Source organism: Jaculus jaculus, chromosome 7 (genome assembly GCF_020740685.1).
Source record: "Jaculus jaculus isolate mJacJac1 chromosome 7, mJacJac1.mat.Y.cur, whole genome shotgun sequence".
NCBI lineage: Eukaryota > Metazoa > Chordata > Mammalia > Rodentia > Dipodidae > Jaculus > Jaculus jaculus.
In genome coordinates, this window is record NC_059108.1 from 91,252,748 (window position 1) to 91,267,070 (window position 14,323).

The 14,323-nt window shown below is 42.0% G+C and overlaps 1 protein-coding gene across 1 annotated transcript; it reads left to right on the forward strand.

Annotated features, from left to right (window-relative positions):
• The first annotated feature begins 4,133 nt into the window (after positions 1 to 4,133).
• Pnn (pinin, desmosome associated protein) lies at positions 4,134 to 13,693 on the forward strand. Its single transcript, XM_004649136.3, has 9 exons — positions 4,134 to 4,315; positions 4,924 to 4,995; positions 5,312 to 5,380; positions 5,870 to 5,942; positions 6,044 to 6,138; positions 6,277 to 6,352; positions 7,644 to 7,799; positions 7,871 to 8,009; positions 11,261 to 13,693. Exons 1-9 carry the CDS (start codon positions 4,203 to 4,205, stop codon positions 12,637 to 12,639), a joined length of 2,172 nt encoding a protein of 723 aa, XP_004649193.1. The 5' UTR covers positions 4,134 to 4,202; the 3' UTR covers positions 12,640 to 13,693.
• The last annotated feature ends 630 nt before the right edge of the window (positions 13,694 to 14,323 follow it).

Consider the following 14,323-nt stretch of genomic DNA (forward strand, 5'->3'; position numbering starts at 1 on the left):
GTATCCCTTTTATGTGTGTCTCTTGCCTTATTGCTATGGCTAAGACTTCCAGTGTTATATTAAATAAAAGTGGCTGTACGTTTGTGGTTTGTCATAAATAGCCTTTTTTTTTTTTTTTTTTTTTTTTGTTCAGGGTGGCCCTGAACTCATGGTGATCCTCCTACCTCTGCCTTCAAGTGCTGGGGTTAAAAGTCAGCGCCACCATGCTTTGCTTCTAAATAGCCTTTGTTATGTTGAGATATGTTCCTTCTATTCCCAGTTTCTGTAGGACTTTCTTTGATCATGAAGGAATGTTGAATTTTGTCAAGTGCTTTTTTTGCACCTAATGAGATGATCATGTGATTTTTGTCTTTCAGTCCATTTATATAACATGTTACATTTATTGATTTGTGCATGTTGAATCATTCCTGCATCTCTGGTATAAAGCTTATGTGGTGGTCATGGTAAATGATCTTTGTTTTATATTCTTGTCTTCTGTTTGCCAACATTTTGTTGAGAATTTTTGCATCTGTGTTAATGAGGGAAATTGGTCTATAATTTTCTTTTTTCCTTTTCTTTCTTTCTTTTTTCTCCTATCCTTGTCTGCTTTTTGGTATCAGGGTGATGCTGGCTTTGTAGGAGTTTGGTAGGATTCCTTCCTTTTCTATTTTATGGAAAAGTTTGAGAAGCATTGGTGTTAGTTCTTCCATGAACATCTGGTAAAAATTCACCAGTGAATCCATCTGGGCCTAGACTTTTTTTGCTAGGAGATTTTATTTTTTTATTTTTTTTGAGGTAGGGTCTCAATCTAGCCCAGGCTGACCTGGAATTCACTATGGAGTCTCAGGGTGGCCTTGAACTCATGGCAATCCTCCTACCTCTGCCTCCCAAGTCCTGGGATTAAAGGCATGCGCTACCATGTCTGGCCCAAGAGATTTTCTTTTTTTATAACTCCTTGGATCTCCATACTTGTTATAGGTCTATTTAAGTGGTTAATCTTATCTTTAGTTTGGGTAGGTTATATAAATCAAGGAAACCATTCATTTCTTTCAGATTTTCAAACTTAGTGGAATATATGTTCTTATAGTATGTCCATATGATTTAAAAAATTTCTCTGCTATCTGTTGTGTTGGTTCCTTTTTCACCTCTAATTTTATTATTATTATTATTATTATTGTTTTTTTTTTGAGGTAGAGTCTCATTCTAGCCCAGGCTGTCCTGGAATTCACTATGTAGTCTCAGGGTGGCCTTGAACTCACAGTGATCCTCCTACCTCTGACTCCTGGCTTAATTTTATTAATTTTTAGCTCTTCTCTCTTGCTTTTGGTTAGATTTGCTAAGGGTTTATCAACCTTGTTTATCCTTTCAAATAACCAATTCTGTTTCATTGGGTTCATTGATTCTTTAGGTTATGTTTTTTGTTTCTATTTCATTAATTTCTGCCCTAATCTTTATTATTTCTTCCCATGTACTGATATTTGGTTTGCTTTGTTCTTTTCCAAGGCTTTAAAGTGAAGCATTAAGTTGTTTGTGATCTTTCTAATTTTTTTTTTTTTTTCCTGAGGTAGGGTCTCACTTGAGCTCAAGCTGATCTGGAATTCACTATGTAGTCTCAGGGTGGCCTTGAACTCACAGTGATCCTTCTATCTCTGCCTCCTGAGTGCTGGGCTTAAAGGTGTCCACCAACACGCCTGGCTCTAATTTCTTAGTACAGGCACTTAAAGCTATAAATTTCCCTCTGTGGACTGCTTTCATTGTGTCCCAAAAGTTTTGGTATATTGTGTTCTCATTATCATTTGATTCTATGAATTTTAAAAATTTTCTTCTTGGTTTCTTCATTGATTCATCCATCATTTAGTAGTGTGTTGTTTAGTTTCCATGAATTTGTATATGCTGTATATCTTTTCTTGTTACTGATTTGTAATTTGATCCCATTGCAATTAGATCAAGAAATTATTTCAATTTATTTAAATATTTTTATTGCCAGCTTCCATAAATATAAACAATATACCATGATCATCATCTTCTCCCATGACCCTTTCTTTCCCCTCCTTCCAAATCCATCCTCTGCCAATCCCTTCTGTAATGTGGTGGTGTTGTAATTTAGGACTAGAGTCCTCTAATCCTGAGTTCGTGTTTGTATTTAACCAAATACTTGGGCAAACCAAACTGAAAAGGATAAATTATATTTATCTAGAGAAGTACAATACCAAAGGAAGGAAAACTGATACACCAACATGGTCTGAGAGCCAATGTGGTGGGCCTTGAAGAAAGGTGAAAAATTTAGAGAGAAAACAGTACAGAGAGCTCCTACCATGTGGAGGGCAGAGGGGTTGGAGTGCTTCTCCTCTCCTCTCAACCCAACTGGGCAGGAAGGCAGGGAAACCTACTAGAACTTTGACGTTTCAGGAGGGATAAATGTGCTGCCAAGAGAGGCCTTGCCCCTGGTTTAGTTCAAATTTCATAATGTATAATTTACTCTTTCAGAGTCCATTTTCAGGCTGACCTGTAAATTCACTATGTAGTCTCAGGATGGCCTCTTGAACTCAAGGATTAAGGATTAAAGACTCATGACCCTTACTTAAATGGCCAATGTTAGAAAGACAACTGCTGCTATGAAATTACCACTTAGGGCAGGTACCGGTGCACATGCCTTTAATCCCAGTTCTGGGGAGGCAAAGGCAGGAGGATTGCTGTGAGTTGATGCCAGACTGGGACTACAGAGCGAGTTCCAGAGTTTCAGGTCAGGCTGGCTGACCTGGAATTCACTGTGTAGTTTTGACTATGCAGCGGTGTGCCCCAGCAATAACTTTAAAAAAATAAATTTAAATTAATTTAAATATTTATTTGAGAGAGTGAGAAAGGGAAAGAGACAGAGACAGAGAGCCTCCAGATCCTGCAAAGGAACTCCAAATGCATATGCCACCTTGTGCATCTGGCTTACGTGGGTCCTAGGGAATTGAACAGAGTTCCTTTGACTTTGCAGGCAAATGCCTTAACAGCTAAGCAACCTCTCCAATCCAAATAATTTTTTTAAAATATGTACTTATTTGAGAGAGAGAGGGAGAGAGAGAGAGAGAATGAATGAATGAATGGGAGTGTCAGGGCCTCCTACTACTATTGTGAACAAACCAGATACATGTGCCACTTTGTACATCTGGCTTTACCTGGGTAATCTGGAGTCAAACTGAGGTTTTTAGGCTTTGCAAGCACCACTGAGCCATCTCTCCAGCCCACATAACATTATTTCAATGTGACCTCTAATTTTTTTCCTCATTGAGGAATTGGGGATTGAACTCATGTCTAAACAGGTAGTCTACCACTGAGCTACATCTTCAGCCAGGACATGTTCTGATCTACAACGTGTGTATATTTCTGCAGCAAAGCCAGTTTTTAAGTGAGTTGTACAAGGAAAGTTGAGTAGAATCTCTAAAACACAAGTACTGGCCACTTTCCCCAGATGTACTATTAAACAAGCTCCACCTTCGGTGAAGAGTCTGTCAGCCATCCTAGTTTTCCTACTGCACTATATAGCCTTTCTGCAGGTCTAACTAAGGTGACTCCATCTGCCTGACCTAGGGACATATTACCACCAGCCTCAATTTCTTCCCCAGTGACCATCCTTTTATGCACGTTTTTAGGTAGTCAATATACCAGTACACAAGTGTTAGCTGTTAGGGTAAGATTTTACTGGCTTTTCGCTCACTTTAATCCAAAGAAGCGCGCTTCCCCTTTTCCAGGCATGCGCAACAACCTTATATGACCGCACCCTTTCCTAATTAAATCACTGGTGATAATTAAATCATTGAAGTGAGGAGAAAGTAGATTCGCTTCAGCTCAGAGGGTGTGATTAGGTGGTTAAAAGCACTAGGTGGGCAGCGTCACAAGTTCAAGGCCGCCAAGCACCGAGTCCCGTTTCCAAAACGGCAGGCTCGCGTCTCGGAAGAGGAGACAGAGTCCCGCCCCAGCGCTGCGCCAGAGGCGGAGCCAACCACCCGCGGGCAGCCGGGGCAGGGCCAGCCCCCTCGCCGGCTCCCCATTGGCCCGTGGTCACCGAGTCGGCACGCCGCTTCCCCTTCCGGTCGCCGGGTGCTGGAGGCCATAAAACCAACGACGTTCGTCATTGGCTGAGCCCGGCTGTCCGTCAGTGCTCGGCTCGCAGCGCGGCAGCGCTTGGCGCGGCCTGTCGAGAGCGCAGTCTCGAAGCCCGCTGCAGGGAGAAGATGGCGGTCGCGGTGAGAACTTTACAGGAGCAGCTGGAGAAGGCCAAAGAGAGCCTCAAGAACGTGGACGAGAACATTCGCAAGCTCACCGGGCGAGACCCGAATGACGTGCGGTACGGGCCGGGCGGGGCCTGGAGAGGCACTTGTGTGGTCAGGGCGAACTGGGGTCGGAAAGGGCGGCCGACCCCCGGAGCCGGCTGCAGCGGGAGGCCTGCGCCCCGCCGCGGTGCGAACGGCTAGTTGGGAGGCGCCGCGCAAGGGCGTGCGGAAGGACCGCCAGGCCGCGCTGCGCCGACGCTGGCCAGCCTGGGGGGGAGGCCGGGGGCACGGCTTCCCGCCGTCGCCGGCGCAGGCCCGGACTACGGTACAAAAGCCCCTTCCCGCCCGGGCGGCCCCGGCGAGACCGTCGGGGAGCCTGCGGCCCTCGCGCCGCGCCCCGGGGTGACGGCGTGGGGAGCGATGGAGGCGGGCTGCTGCTAGTGTGCAGTGACATGGAGGCAGACATAATTCTGTAAATACTGGTCTTGGAAGGACGAGGACGTTAACTAAGATACGATTTTCTGTGCTCTTTCAAAGACGGGGATTGGAAACCGTCATTTTAGAACTGTTAGTGTGATATTTTTTTCTTCTGATGTATCATGCCTGTGGAAGTATTTACTCCTTAGGTGTGCGTGTCTACGGTGTTTTTTCGGTTTTTGCACTTAATGTAAATCTCTTATAGGCCCATTCAAGCCAGGTTGCTGGCCCTTTCTGGTCCTGGTGGAGGTAGAGGACGTGGTAGCTTATTGCTGAGGTAAGATTTCCCTACCACTCATGCTAATACTGCTAGTACTTATGTCAATGTATTGGTTTGAACAAGTGATCTACTAATTTTCTAATAAACGCAGTGCAAAGCTAGTGGTTAAACAGTATTAAGTGGACCAGTTTTGTGTTTATTTTAAAATACTGTAAAATCTTTACGAATGTAGCTGGGCAGCAGAGTGCTGTCCAGCATGCACAAATCCCTGGTTTCAGTTCCCAGCAAGATTTTTTTTTTTAATTCGACTGCTTTTGCCAATTGGAACTATCAATTTATTTCATGAGCTTTATTTTGGACATCTTCATTGCAGGCGTGGATTCTCAGATAGTGGAGGAGGACCCCCAGCCAAGCAGAGAGACCTTGAAGGGGCAGTCAGTAGGTATGCTTTCAAAACTTCCTGGAGGTGTCTTTGCGTGCTTCATTTTCTGAAGCATTCCAGTAGAAATGTTTAATAAATATTGTTGAATTGAATTACATTAGAATTTAGTTATGTATTATTTTCCCCTGAGGTCCTTTGGTGAATCTGCCAGCATCCTTCAGAAATCACTTCTCAAAATAACCTGAATTTTATTAAAATAAGTTATGAAAAGAGTAAGATTGGAACAATTGACCATTTTTATTACTTTTTCTGTTTTGTAAACTTTGAAAACCAGCCAGAGAAACATTTAGATAACAGAGAACAGTTTGATTTAGACATTTGTGATTGTAACTTAATCTTGTCATTGAAATAGGAGAGAGAACTTGAAATGGAGACTGAGAAAATGTGGCTTCTAGAGATGAGTCCACAAGTAAATGAGCATTTGCCCTTGATACACACTTCACCTCATATTTTGTGTAATGGTCATCTAAATTATTTTTCTTCTGCCAGGCTGGGCGGGGAGCGACGGGCAAGGAGAGAATCACGCCAGGAAAGTGACCCAGAGGATGATGATGTTAAAAAGGTAATGAGAAGAACTTAGTAGAGGATGAATACCATGCTTATCACATTTTTGAAAACATGTTACTCTTGCTAGTAAAACTGAGATTTTCTTTTCACTTGCAGCCAGCACTGCAGTCTTCAGTTGTAGCTACCTCCAAAGAACGCACACGTAGAGATCTTATCCAGGATCAAAATATGGATGAAAAGGGAAAGCAAAGGTACCTGTACAGTCCTTCCAGTGGAGGGAAAATCTGTCAGTACAATTTTTAAGATAAATTGCAAGAATAGTCCCTTAAGAATGGCAGAAATGATGCAGTAGAGCCACTGAAGTTGATTCTTCTTTTCCTGTTTCTTAGGAACAGACGAATATTTGGCTTGTTGATGGGCACCCTTCAAAAATTTAAACAAGAATCTACTGTTGCTACTGAAAGGGTATTTGTGCAATTTTTTGTTTTGCTTCATTATCAAAGTTGGTGACTAATGTTCTTTAACAGAGCTTAAAAACTTCTTGGAAGGTAGTAATATACTATCTAGTCCTGGGTCGACTTATTCACTATGTAGCTAGGATAACCTTAAATTCCTGATCCTTCTGTCTTTCAAAAGCTGGGATGTGTATTTATTTATTAAGACTGTGGCTCATTGTGTAGTTTAGGTTAGCCTTGAACTTCAGATCCTCATAACTCTGGAGTGCTGTCATCATAAGTTTGTACTACTATGTCTGCCTTAACAGCTCCTTAAAAATATATAACCCTGGGCCGGAGGGATGGCTTAGTGGTTAAGGCGCTTGCCTGTGATGCCTAAGGACCCAGGTTTGAATATCCAGTACCCACATAAGCCAGGTGCACAAGGTGGCTCATGCATCTAGAGTTCATTTGCAATGGCTTGGATGCCCTGGCTTGTCCATTCTTTTGTCTCTTTTTCTCTCTCTCCTTCTGCCTCCTCTCAAATAAATAAAATATTTTTTTAAAAAAATACATACCCTGTGGCTGGGGAGGTGGCTCAGCATTTAAGGCATTTGCAGGTAAAGCCTAAACCAGGATTTGGGTCCCCAGTACCCACCTAAAGCACAAAGTAGCTTACAGCAAGTGGAGGTCTTGGCATGTCCATTGTCAAACTCTCTCCTTTCCCCTCCTCTGTCTGCTTGCAAATAAGAGAATTGAGGGGCTCAGCCACTTCAACTGAACTCCAGATGTTTGTGCCACCTAGTGGGCATCTGCAAACCTTGCACTTGCCTCACCTCACTTTTGTGCATCTGACTTATGTGGGATCTGGAGAGTCTAACATGGGTCCTTAGGCTTTGCAGGCAAGCACCTTAACCACTAAGCCATCTCTGGCCATGAGTTAATTATTTTGAGAGAAATATTAAAAAAAAAAAATACATGTCCTGTCTCAGGAAAAGGGAGGATTTCTGTCACATTCTTTTATTTGGAAAGCACAAGTGGAGATAACCTTTAAAAGCAGCACTCATTTCTAGGCTGTGGTGGCATGTCTTAAAGCATTTATGTTAAAAGGAAACAAAAAGCTTTAGTGTCTTACCTGAAAGGCAAATCATAATCAGTCACAAATGTAAACCTCAAATTAGTCCAAGGCATATGCTGATAACTTAAATAGTAAAATAGTAAGTTTCAGATAATGCAGATGTATTTTTAATATTGGAATTGTAACCAAAAATGCCTCATCATGTTATAATGGATACACATTAAAGCAGATAACTTATTTTTAGCAAAAGAGGCGCCAAGAAATCGAACAGAAACTTGAAGTTCAGGCAGAAGAAGAGAGAAAGCAGGTTGAGAATGAGAGGAGAGAGCTGTTTGAAGAGAGGCGTGCCAAGCAGACAGAACTGCGGCTTTTGGAACAGAAGGTTGAGCTTGCACAGCTGGTGAGTAGTTGAGATTCTAAGGTCGGTGATCATCTGCATTTACAAAAGTACTGACCTTGCCTTTTCTCTAGCAAGAAGAATGGAATGAGCATAACGCCAAGATAATTAAGTACATAAGAACTAAGACAAAGCCCCATTTGTTCTATATTCCTGGAAGAATGTGTCCAGCTACCCAAAAATTAATAGAAGAGTCACAAAGAAAAATGAACGGTGAGTATGTGATATTCATCGATATTTTCTCAGTGGGAGTGGTCATACCTTTGTGTACTCAATCTTGATCTGATAGTTCAGCTTGAGGGATGTTCATTATTTTTCAAAATTTATATGCATGTGTGTGTAGGGGGAGGGCAGGATCTCTTGCCACTGCAAGTGAATGCCAGATACATGCACTACTTTTTGAGTCTACATAGGTACTGAGGAATTGAACCCAGGCTGACCAGCTTTGTAAGCAAGAGTCTTTACTGGACCATCACTCCAGCCCCCTTTCTTTGTCTTTTTTGTTTTTGTTCTTTTTTTTTTTTTATTTGAGAGTGACAGACATAGAGAGAAAGACAGAGGGAGAGAGAGAGAGAGAGAATGGGCGCGCCAGGGCTTCCAGTCACTACAAACGAACTCCAGACGCGTGTGCCCCCTTGTGCATCTGGCTAACGTGGGACCTTGGGAACCGAGCCTCGAACTGGGGTCCTTAGGCTTCACGGGCAAGCGCTTAACTGCTAAGCCATCTCTCCAGCCCTCTTTTTTGTTTTTTTCTTCGAGGTGGGGGTCTCTCTGTAGTCCCACGCTGACCTGGAGCTCACTGTAGTTTCAGGCTAGTCTCAAACTGAGGATAATCCTACCTCTGCCTTCTGGGTGCTGGGGTTAAAGATGTGCATAGTTACACCTGGCTTTCTTTCTTTTTTTTGGGGGGGGGGGAGGTCGAGCTAGGGTTTTACTCTAGTCCAGGCTGACCTGGAATGCACTGTGTAGTCTCAGAGTGGCCTTGAATTTACGGTGATCCTTCTGCCTCTGCCTCCTGAGTGCTGAGATTAATGGCATGCACTACCATGCCCGGCTTTTCTTGTCTTTTTTTTTTTTTTTGTTTTTCGAGGTAGGGTCTCACTCTGGCTCAGGCTGACCTGGAATTCACTATGTAGTCTCAGGGTGGCCTCGAACTCTCGGCGATCCTCCTACCTCTGCCTCCCGAGTGCTGGGATTAAAGGTGTGCGCCACCACGCCTGGCTCCTTTTCTCGTCTTTTTAATGATACTCAGGTGGTGAAGAGGTTAAGCTGCCAAAAATACTTTCTGCATGATGAGTTGTACTGGAAACTCGTTTACTTTTTTCTTTTTTTTGAGGTAGGGTTTTTCTCTAGCTCAGGCTGACCTGGAATTCATTATGTAGTCTCAGGCTAGCCTTGAACCTACAGCCATCCTCCTACCTCAGCTTCCTAAGTACTGGGATTAAAGGTGTGCACTACCATGTCTAGCTTGGAAACTCATTTTGTAGGTAGCTGTTTACACATATGCATTGTCAAGTATTTATGTAAGATTACTTCTTTTTCTAAATAATTATAGAAACCACATAAAATGCTAATTCAGGGGCTGAGTAGATGTCTCAATGGGTAAGAGCAGAGGTGGGTGAGACAGGAGGGACACTGGGACACCCTGGTCAGCTAGTCTAAGAAAATGGGGGAGCTCCAAGTTCAGTGGGGGACTAAGCATAAGAAGGTAGAAGAGTGGGCTGGAGGGATGGATTAGCATTTAAGGCACTTGCTTGCAAAGCCAAAAGACCCAGGTGCAGTTCCCCCAGGACCCATATAAGATAAATGCACAAGGTAGCACATTCATTTGGAGCTGTGGCTGAAGGCCCTGGCACACCCACTCTGACTCAGATTCATTCTCATTCTCTCTCTAAATAATTAATGTTTTTTAAAATGTAGAAGAGTGATATAATAGGATACGTGACATCTTACATGCATGTGCACAAAGTGCATGCAGACACTACCAGTAAATAGAGTAACATTTTAAACAATGGTCCTGAAGTAAGGCAAAATGAACATTATACATGGAGAGCTAGATACTGCTAAGATGGTGATTGGCAGTTAAAAAAAATACTTATTTCATTTGTAACCGAAGAGATACAGACAGATGTGCCAGGGCTTCCAGCCACTGTGAGCAAACTCCAGATACGTGTGCCACTTTGTACATCTGGCCTATGTGGGTACTGGGGAATCGAATCCAGATTGATGGGCTTTGCAGGCAGGCACCGTAACTGCTGTGCCATCTCTCCAGCCCAGTTTATTGTTTCTTGGCATCTGGTCAATTAAGTTACACCATAACACTGGTTCTGCTTTTAGGGTTTGTTGCTTTAAAAATAAATTACTGAGAGAGAGAAAGACAAGGACAGATACAGAGAATGGGTACACCAGGTCCTCTAGCCACTGCAAACAAGCTCCAGACCATGTGCATATGGCTTTACGGGGATTCTGGGAAATTGAACCCGGTTCTTTGGCTTTGCAGGCAAGCGCCTTAACTGCTAAATCTCTGCAGTCCAGTTTTTTGCTTTTCATCTAGCATAAAGTTCAATGACAAAAGTGTGGCCTCATAAATTTAGATGTCCAGCTTTGTTGCTAATTTCTTTTTTTTTTTAAATTTCTTAATAAATAGTATTCCATGAACATTTGTTTTCGGTATGTCAGGTTGTAATTATTTGCCATAGTCAACATTTTGTCATCTATAAAAATGTGTTATGGAAAAAAATACATTATGTGGTGCTGGTGAGATGGGTCCATGGCTAAAGGTACTTTCTTGCAAAGCCTGTTGGCCCAGGTTCAATTTCCCAGCCACCCATGTAAAGCCACATGAACATTGATTTGTTATGTTGAGATACCCCTGGCACATTCATACACAAAAATCAGTCAATCAGCATTCTTTAAAAATTAATAAAAAGGATAAGCCAGGTTTGGTGGTACATGCCTTTAATCCCAGCATTTAGGAGGCAGAAGTAGGAAGATGGCCGTAAGTTTGAGGCCATCCTAAGACTACTACATACATAGTAAATTCCAGGTTGGCCTGGACTAGAGTAAGACACTACCTCAAAAAAACAAACAAAGTGCTGGATGTGGTGGTGCACATCTTCAATCCCAGTACTGGGGAGGCCAAGGTAGGAAGGGCAGTAAGACTTTAAGGCCACCCTGAGACTACAGAGTGACTTCCAGGTCAGCCTGGGCTAGAGTGAGACCCTGCCTTGAAATAACCAAAAAATATATAAGTAAATAAAAGTTTTATTTAGGGACTGGGATTAGAAGTCCCTAATAGAATTCTTTCCTAATTTGTGAGACCTAGAATTCAGCTCCCAGCATCGCTAACTCCCAATGTTCCAGTTACTAAGACATTGTTTTATAACCATTTTGATGTAATATAAAACTGGTACTAAGAATTTTCTAGAATATAGATTTTACAGCTGTGAATTTTTATTGTTTAGCTTTATTTGAAGGTAGACGCATCGAATTTGCAGAGCAAATAAATAAAATGGAGGCTAGGCCTAGAAGACAATCAATGAAGGAAAAAGAGCATCAGGTGGTGCGTAATGAAGAACAGAAGGCGGAACAAGAAGAGGGTAAGGTGGCTCAGCGAGAGGAAGAGTTGGAGGAGACAGGTAATCAGCACAATGATGTAGAAATAGAGGAGGCAGGAGAGGAAGAGGACAAGGAAGCAGGTATAGTTCATAGTGATGCAGAGAAAGAACAAGAGGAGGAGGAGCAAAAACAGGAAACAGAGGTTAAGATGGAGGAGGAAACAGAGGTAAGGGAAAGTGAGAAGCAACAGGATAGTCAGCCAGAAGAAGTTATGGATGTACTAGAGATGGTTGAAAATGTCAAAAGTGTAATTGCTGAGCAGGAAGTAATGGAAACTAATCAAGTGGAAAGTATAGAGCCTTCAGAAAATGAAACTAGCAAAGAATTGGAGCCAGAGATGGAATTTGAAGTTGAGCCAGATAAAGAATGTAAATCTCTTTCTCCTGCAAAAGAGAATGTTAATACTCTAGAAACAGAAAAGGAGGCTGAGGAAAAAGAAGAAAAAGAATCTGAGCCCCACCCTGAGCCTGTGGCTCAGCCTCAGCCCCTGCCTCAGCCTGTGTCCCAGAGTCAGCCTCAGTCTCAGCCCCCTTCTCAGGCCCAGCCTGTACTCCAGGCCCAGCTTCTCTCTCAGCCAGAGACTTTGCCCTCAGCTGTTTTACAGCCACCACCCCAAGTTATTCAGGAGCAGGGGACTTTCCTGCCTGAGCGGAAGGAATTTCCTATAGACTCTGTAAAACTGGCTGAGGTTCCCCTAGAGCCAGCCTTGGTAGTACATTCAGAAAGCAAAGCCAAGACCAAAACTAGGAGCAGAAGCCGAGGGCGAGCCAGAAATAAAACAAGCAAGAGTAGAAGCCGCAGCAGTAGCAGTAGTAGTTCAAGCAGCAGTTCGACCAGTAGCAGCAGTGGCAGCAGCTCCAGCAGTGGCAGCAGCAGTAGTCGGAGCAGTTCCAGTAGTAGTTCCAGTACGAGTGGGAGCAGCAGCCGAGACAGTAGCAGCAGCACGACTAGCAGTAGTGAGAGTAGGAGTCGCAGTCGAGGCCGAGGACACAATAGAGATAGGAAGCACAGGAGGAGCATGGATCGGAAACGAAGGGATACTTCAGGACTAGAAAGAAGTCACAAATCTTCAAAAGGTGGTAGTAGTAGAGATGCAAAAGGATCAAAGGATAAGAATTCCCGGTCTGACAGAAAAAGGTCTATATCAGAGAGTAGTCGATCAGGCAAAAGATCTTCAAGAAGTGAAAGAGACCGAAAATCAGACAGGAAAGACAAAAGGCGTTAATGGAAGAATCCAGGCTTTCTTAGCCTATTCTTTGCAGCAGAAGATTTCTTGATGAGTAAAAGGATTCCCTTTCCTTGTAAGGAGGATGCTGCCTTAAGAATTGCATGTTGTAAAAAATCTTTTTGGAAAATACAGACTGTTTGTTTACCAGACATTCTTGTACTTTTTGCATAATTTTGTAAGAGTTATTTATCAAAATTATGTGAGGTTCAAAAATATGTAAAAATAATAATAATAAAAAAAGATTAACATCCCTTGTCATCTTTTTTAAATACCCTATACTCTTCAGTAAGAATCTGTATATTTTAATAGATAAATCTTTAAGTCTGTTCCCTTATAATTCTGTATCATACATTGCTTTTGTAGAAATAAATGTGCATCTTTTTCTTATTTTTTTGGGATGTCCTCGTTGACACTTGTATAGTATCTTTATATAATTTTCAGTTCTTATTACATGATACTGAACATGATATGGATGTTTTTGAAGGTCTCCTCTCTTTTATTTGCCTTAAACAGTTATTTTGAGTTGTCAGGTCTTTGAAGCTATGAGGGGGAATAGTTCTCTTTAAAATCATTACTATTTTCTAATCTCCCTTACTGTTAATCTAAGCATTCTCCTGTTTCTCATTTAAACCACTTAGTTGGTAGATAAGAATGGTCCGGTTGGTTGTCATTTTCCTGATTATGGGAACATCATTCTTTTGTCCTCATAGTTACTTGTGTGTTAACAGCATATATGGTTCGTTATAATTAACACTTTCTAGGGGAGGGAGGTAAAAGTATCTTCTAAACTTGTTTTTTGAATTTGTGGTCTTGTCTTTCTGTTGGCTCTAACTGAAACATGCCAATATGTATTTTTACGAATTTTTGTTTAAGGAAGTATTGTATGAAAGTTTCCACAATGAAGGAAGTTCATCTAGACTTGAATATGTAAGCAAGATAAACACACAAGTGTACCAAGTGACTATTACTTTGTTGTTTTATAAATTTGTATGAACTTGGAGTATCTGTTGCCCATTACTAAATGTGCAAATAAATGTGGCTTAGACAAGTGTGACTGCTTAAGATTAGTATTTGTATTGATGTTTTGATGCATATAATGTGAGAACACTTCAGTTGCAAATGGCCTCTTTTGAGTTCATTAACATTGTAGCTTTAGGCTTGATTTTACTCAGTCTGTAGAACTTCTCTACAAGGAAATTGAGTGAAACTGAACAAGGATTTCCAGTTTGTATCTACAACTCCCCATATAAACAAAATGTGTCAAAATAATTCTTTTAAAAATACTTGGTATAATTATTAAAATAGGAAATGAGCTCAAATGAACTCAAGCAGTAGAGCCTCTTCACACCAAGACTAACTTAATGGCCAGCAAAATGTTCTTCCCTGTGTTGCACAATGCAGTGGGTTGGTGAATGAATTTAAGAGATGATTGGAAGTTTAAAGTGGTTAAGAGGAGGAAAATAACCACTTTTTGATGACTATTTGTGTACATTAAGAGCCTTTATAGAGGAGTGGAGATAGAGCCCAGTTTCCAAGGCTTGACTAGTATGTGTGAGGTCTGGGATCAATTCTTCCCTTTTGTGGTGTTGAGTGTTGAACCTAGAGCCTCACATTGGTGGAGCACATTTCCTCTACTGAGCTGCACCCCCAGCCCTCATTTTGTACCTGGAAATACTGAACA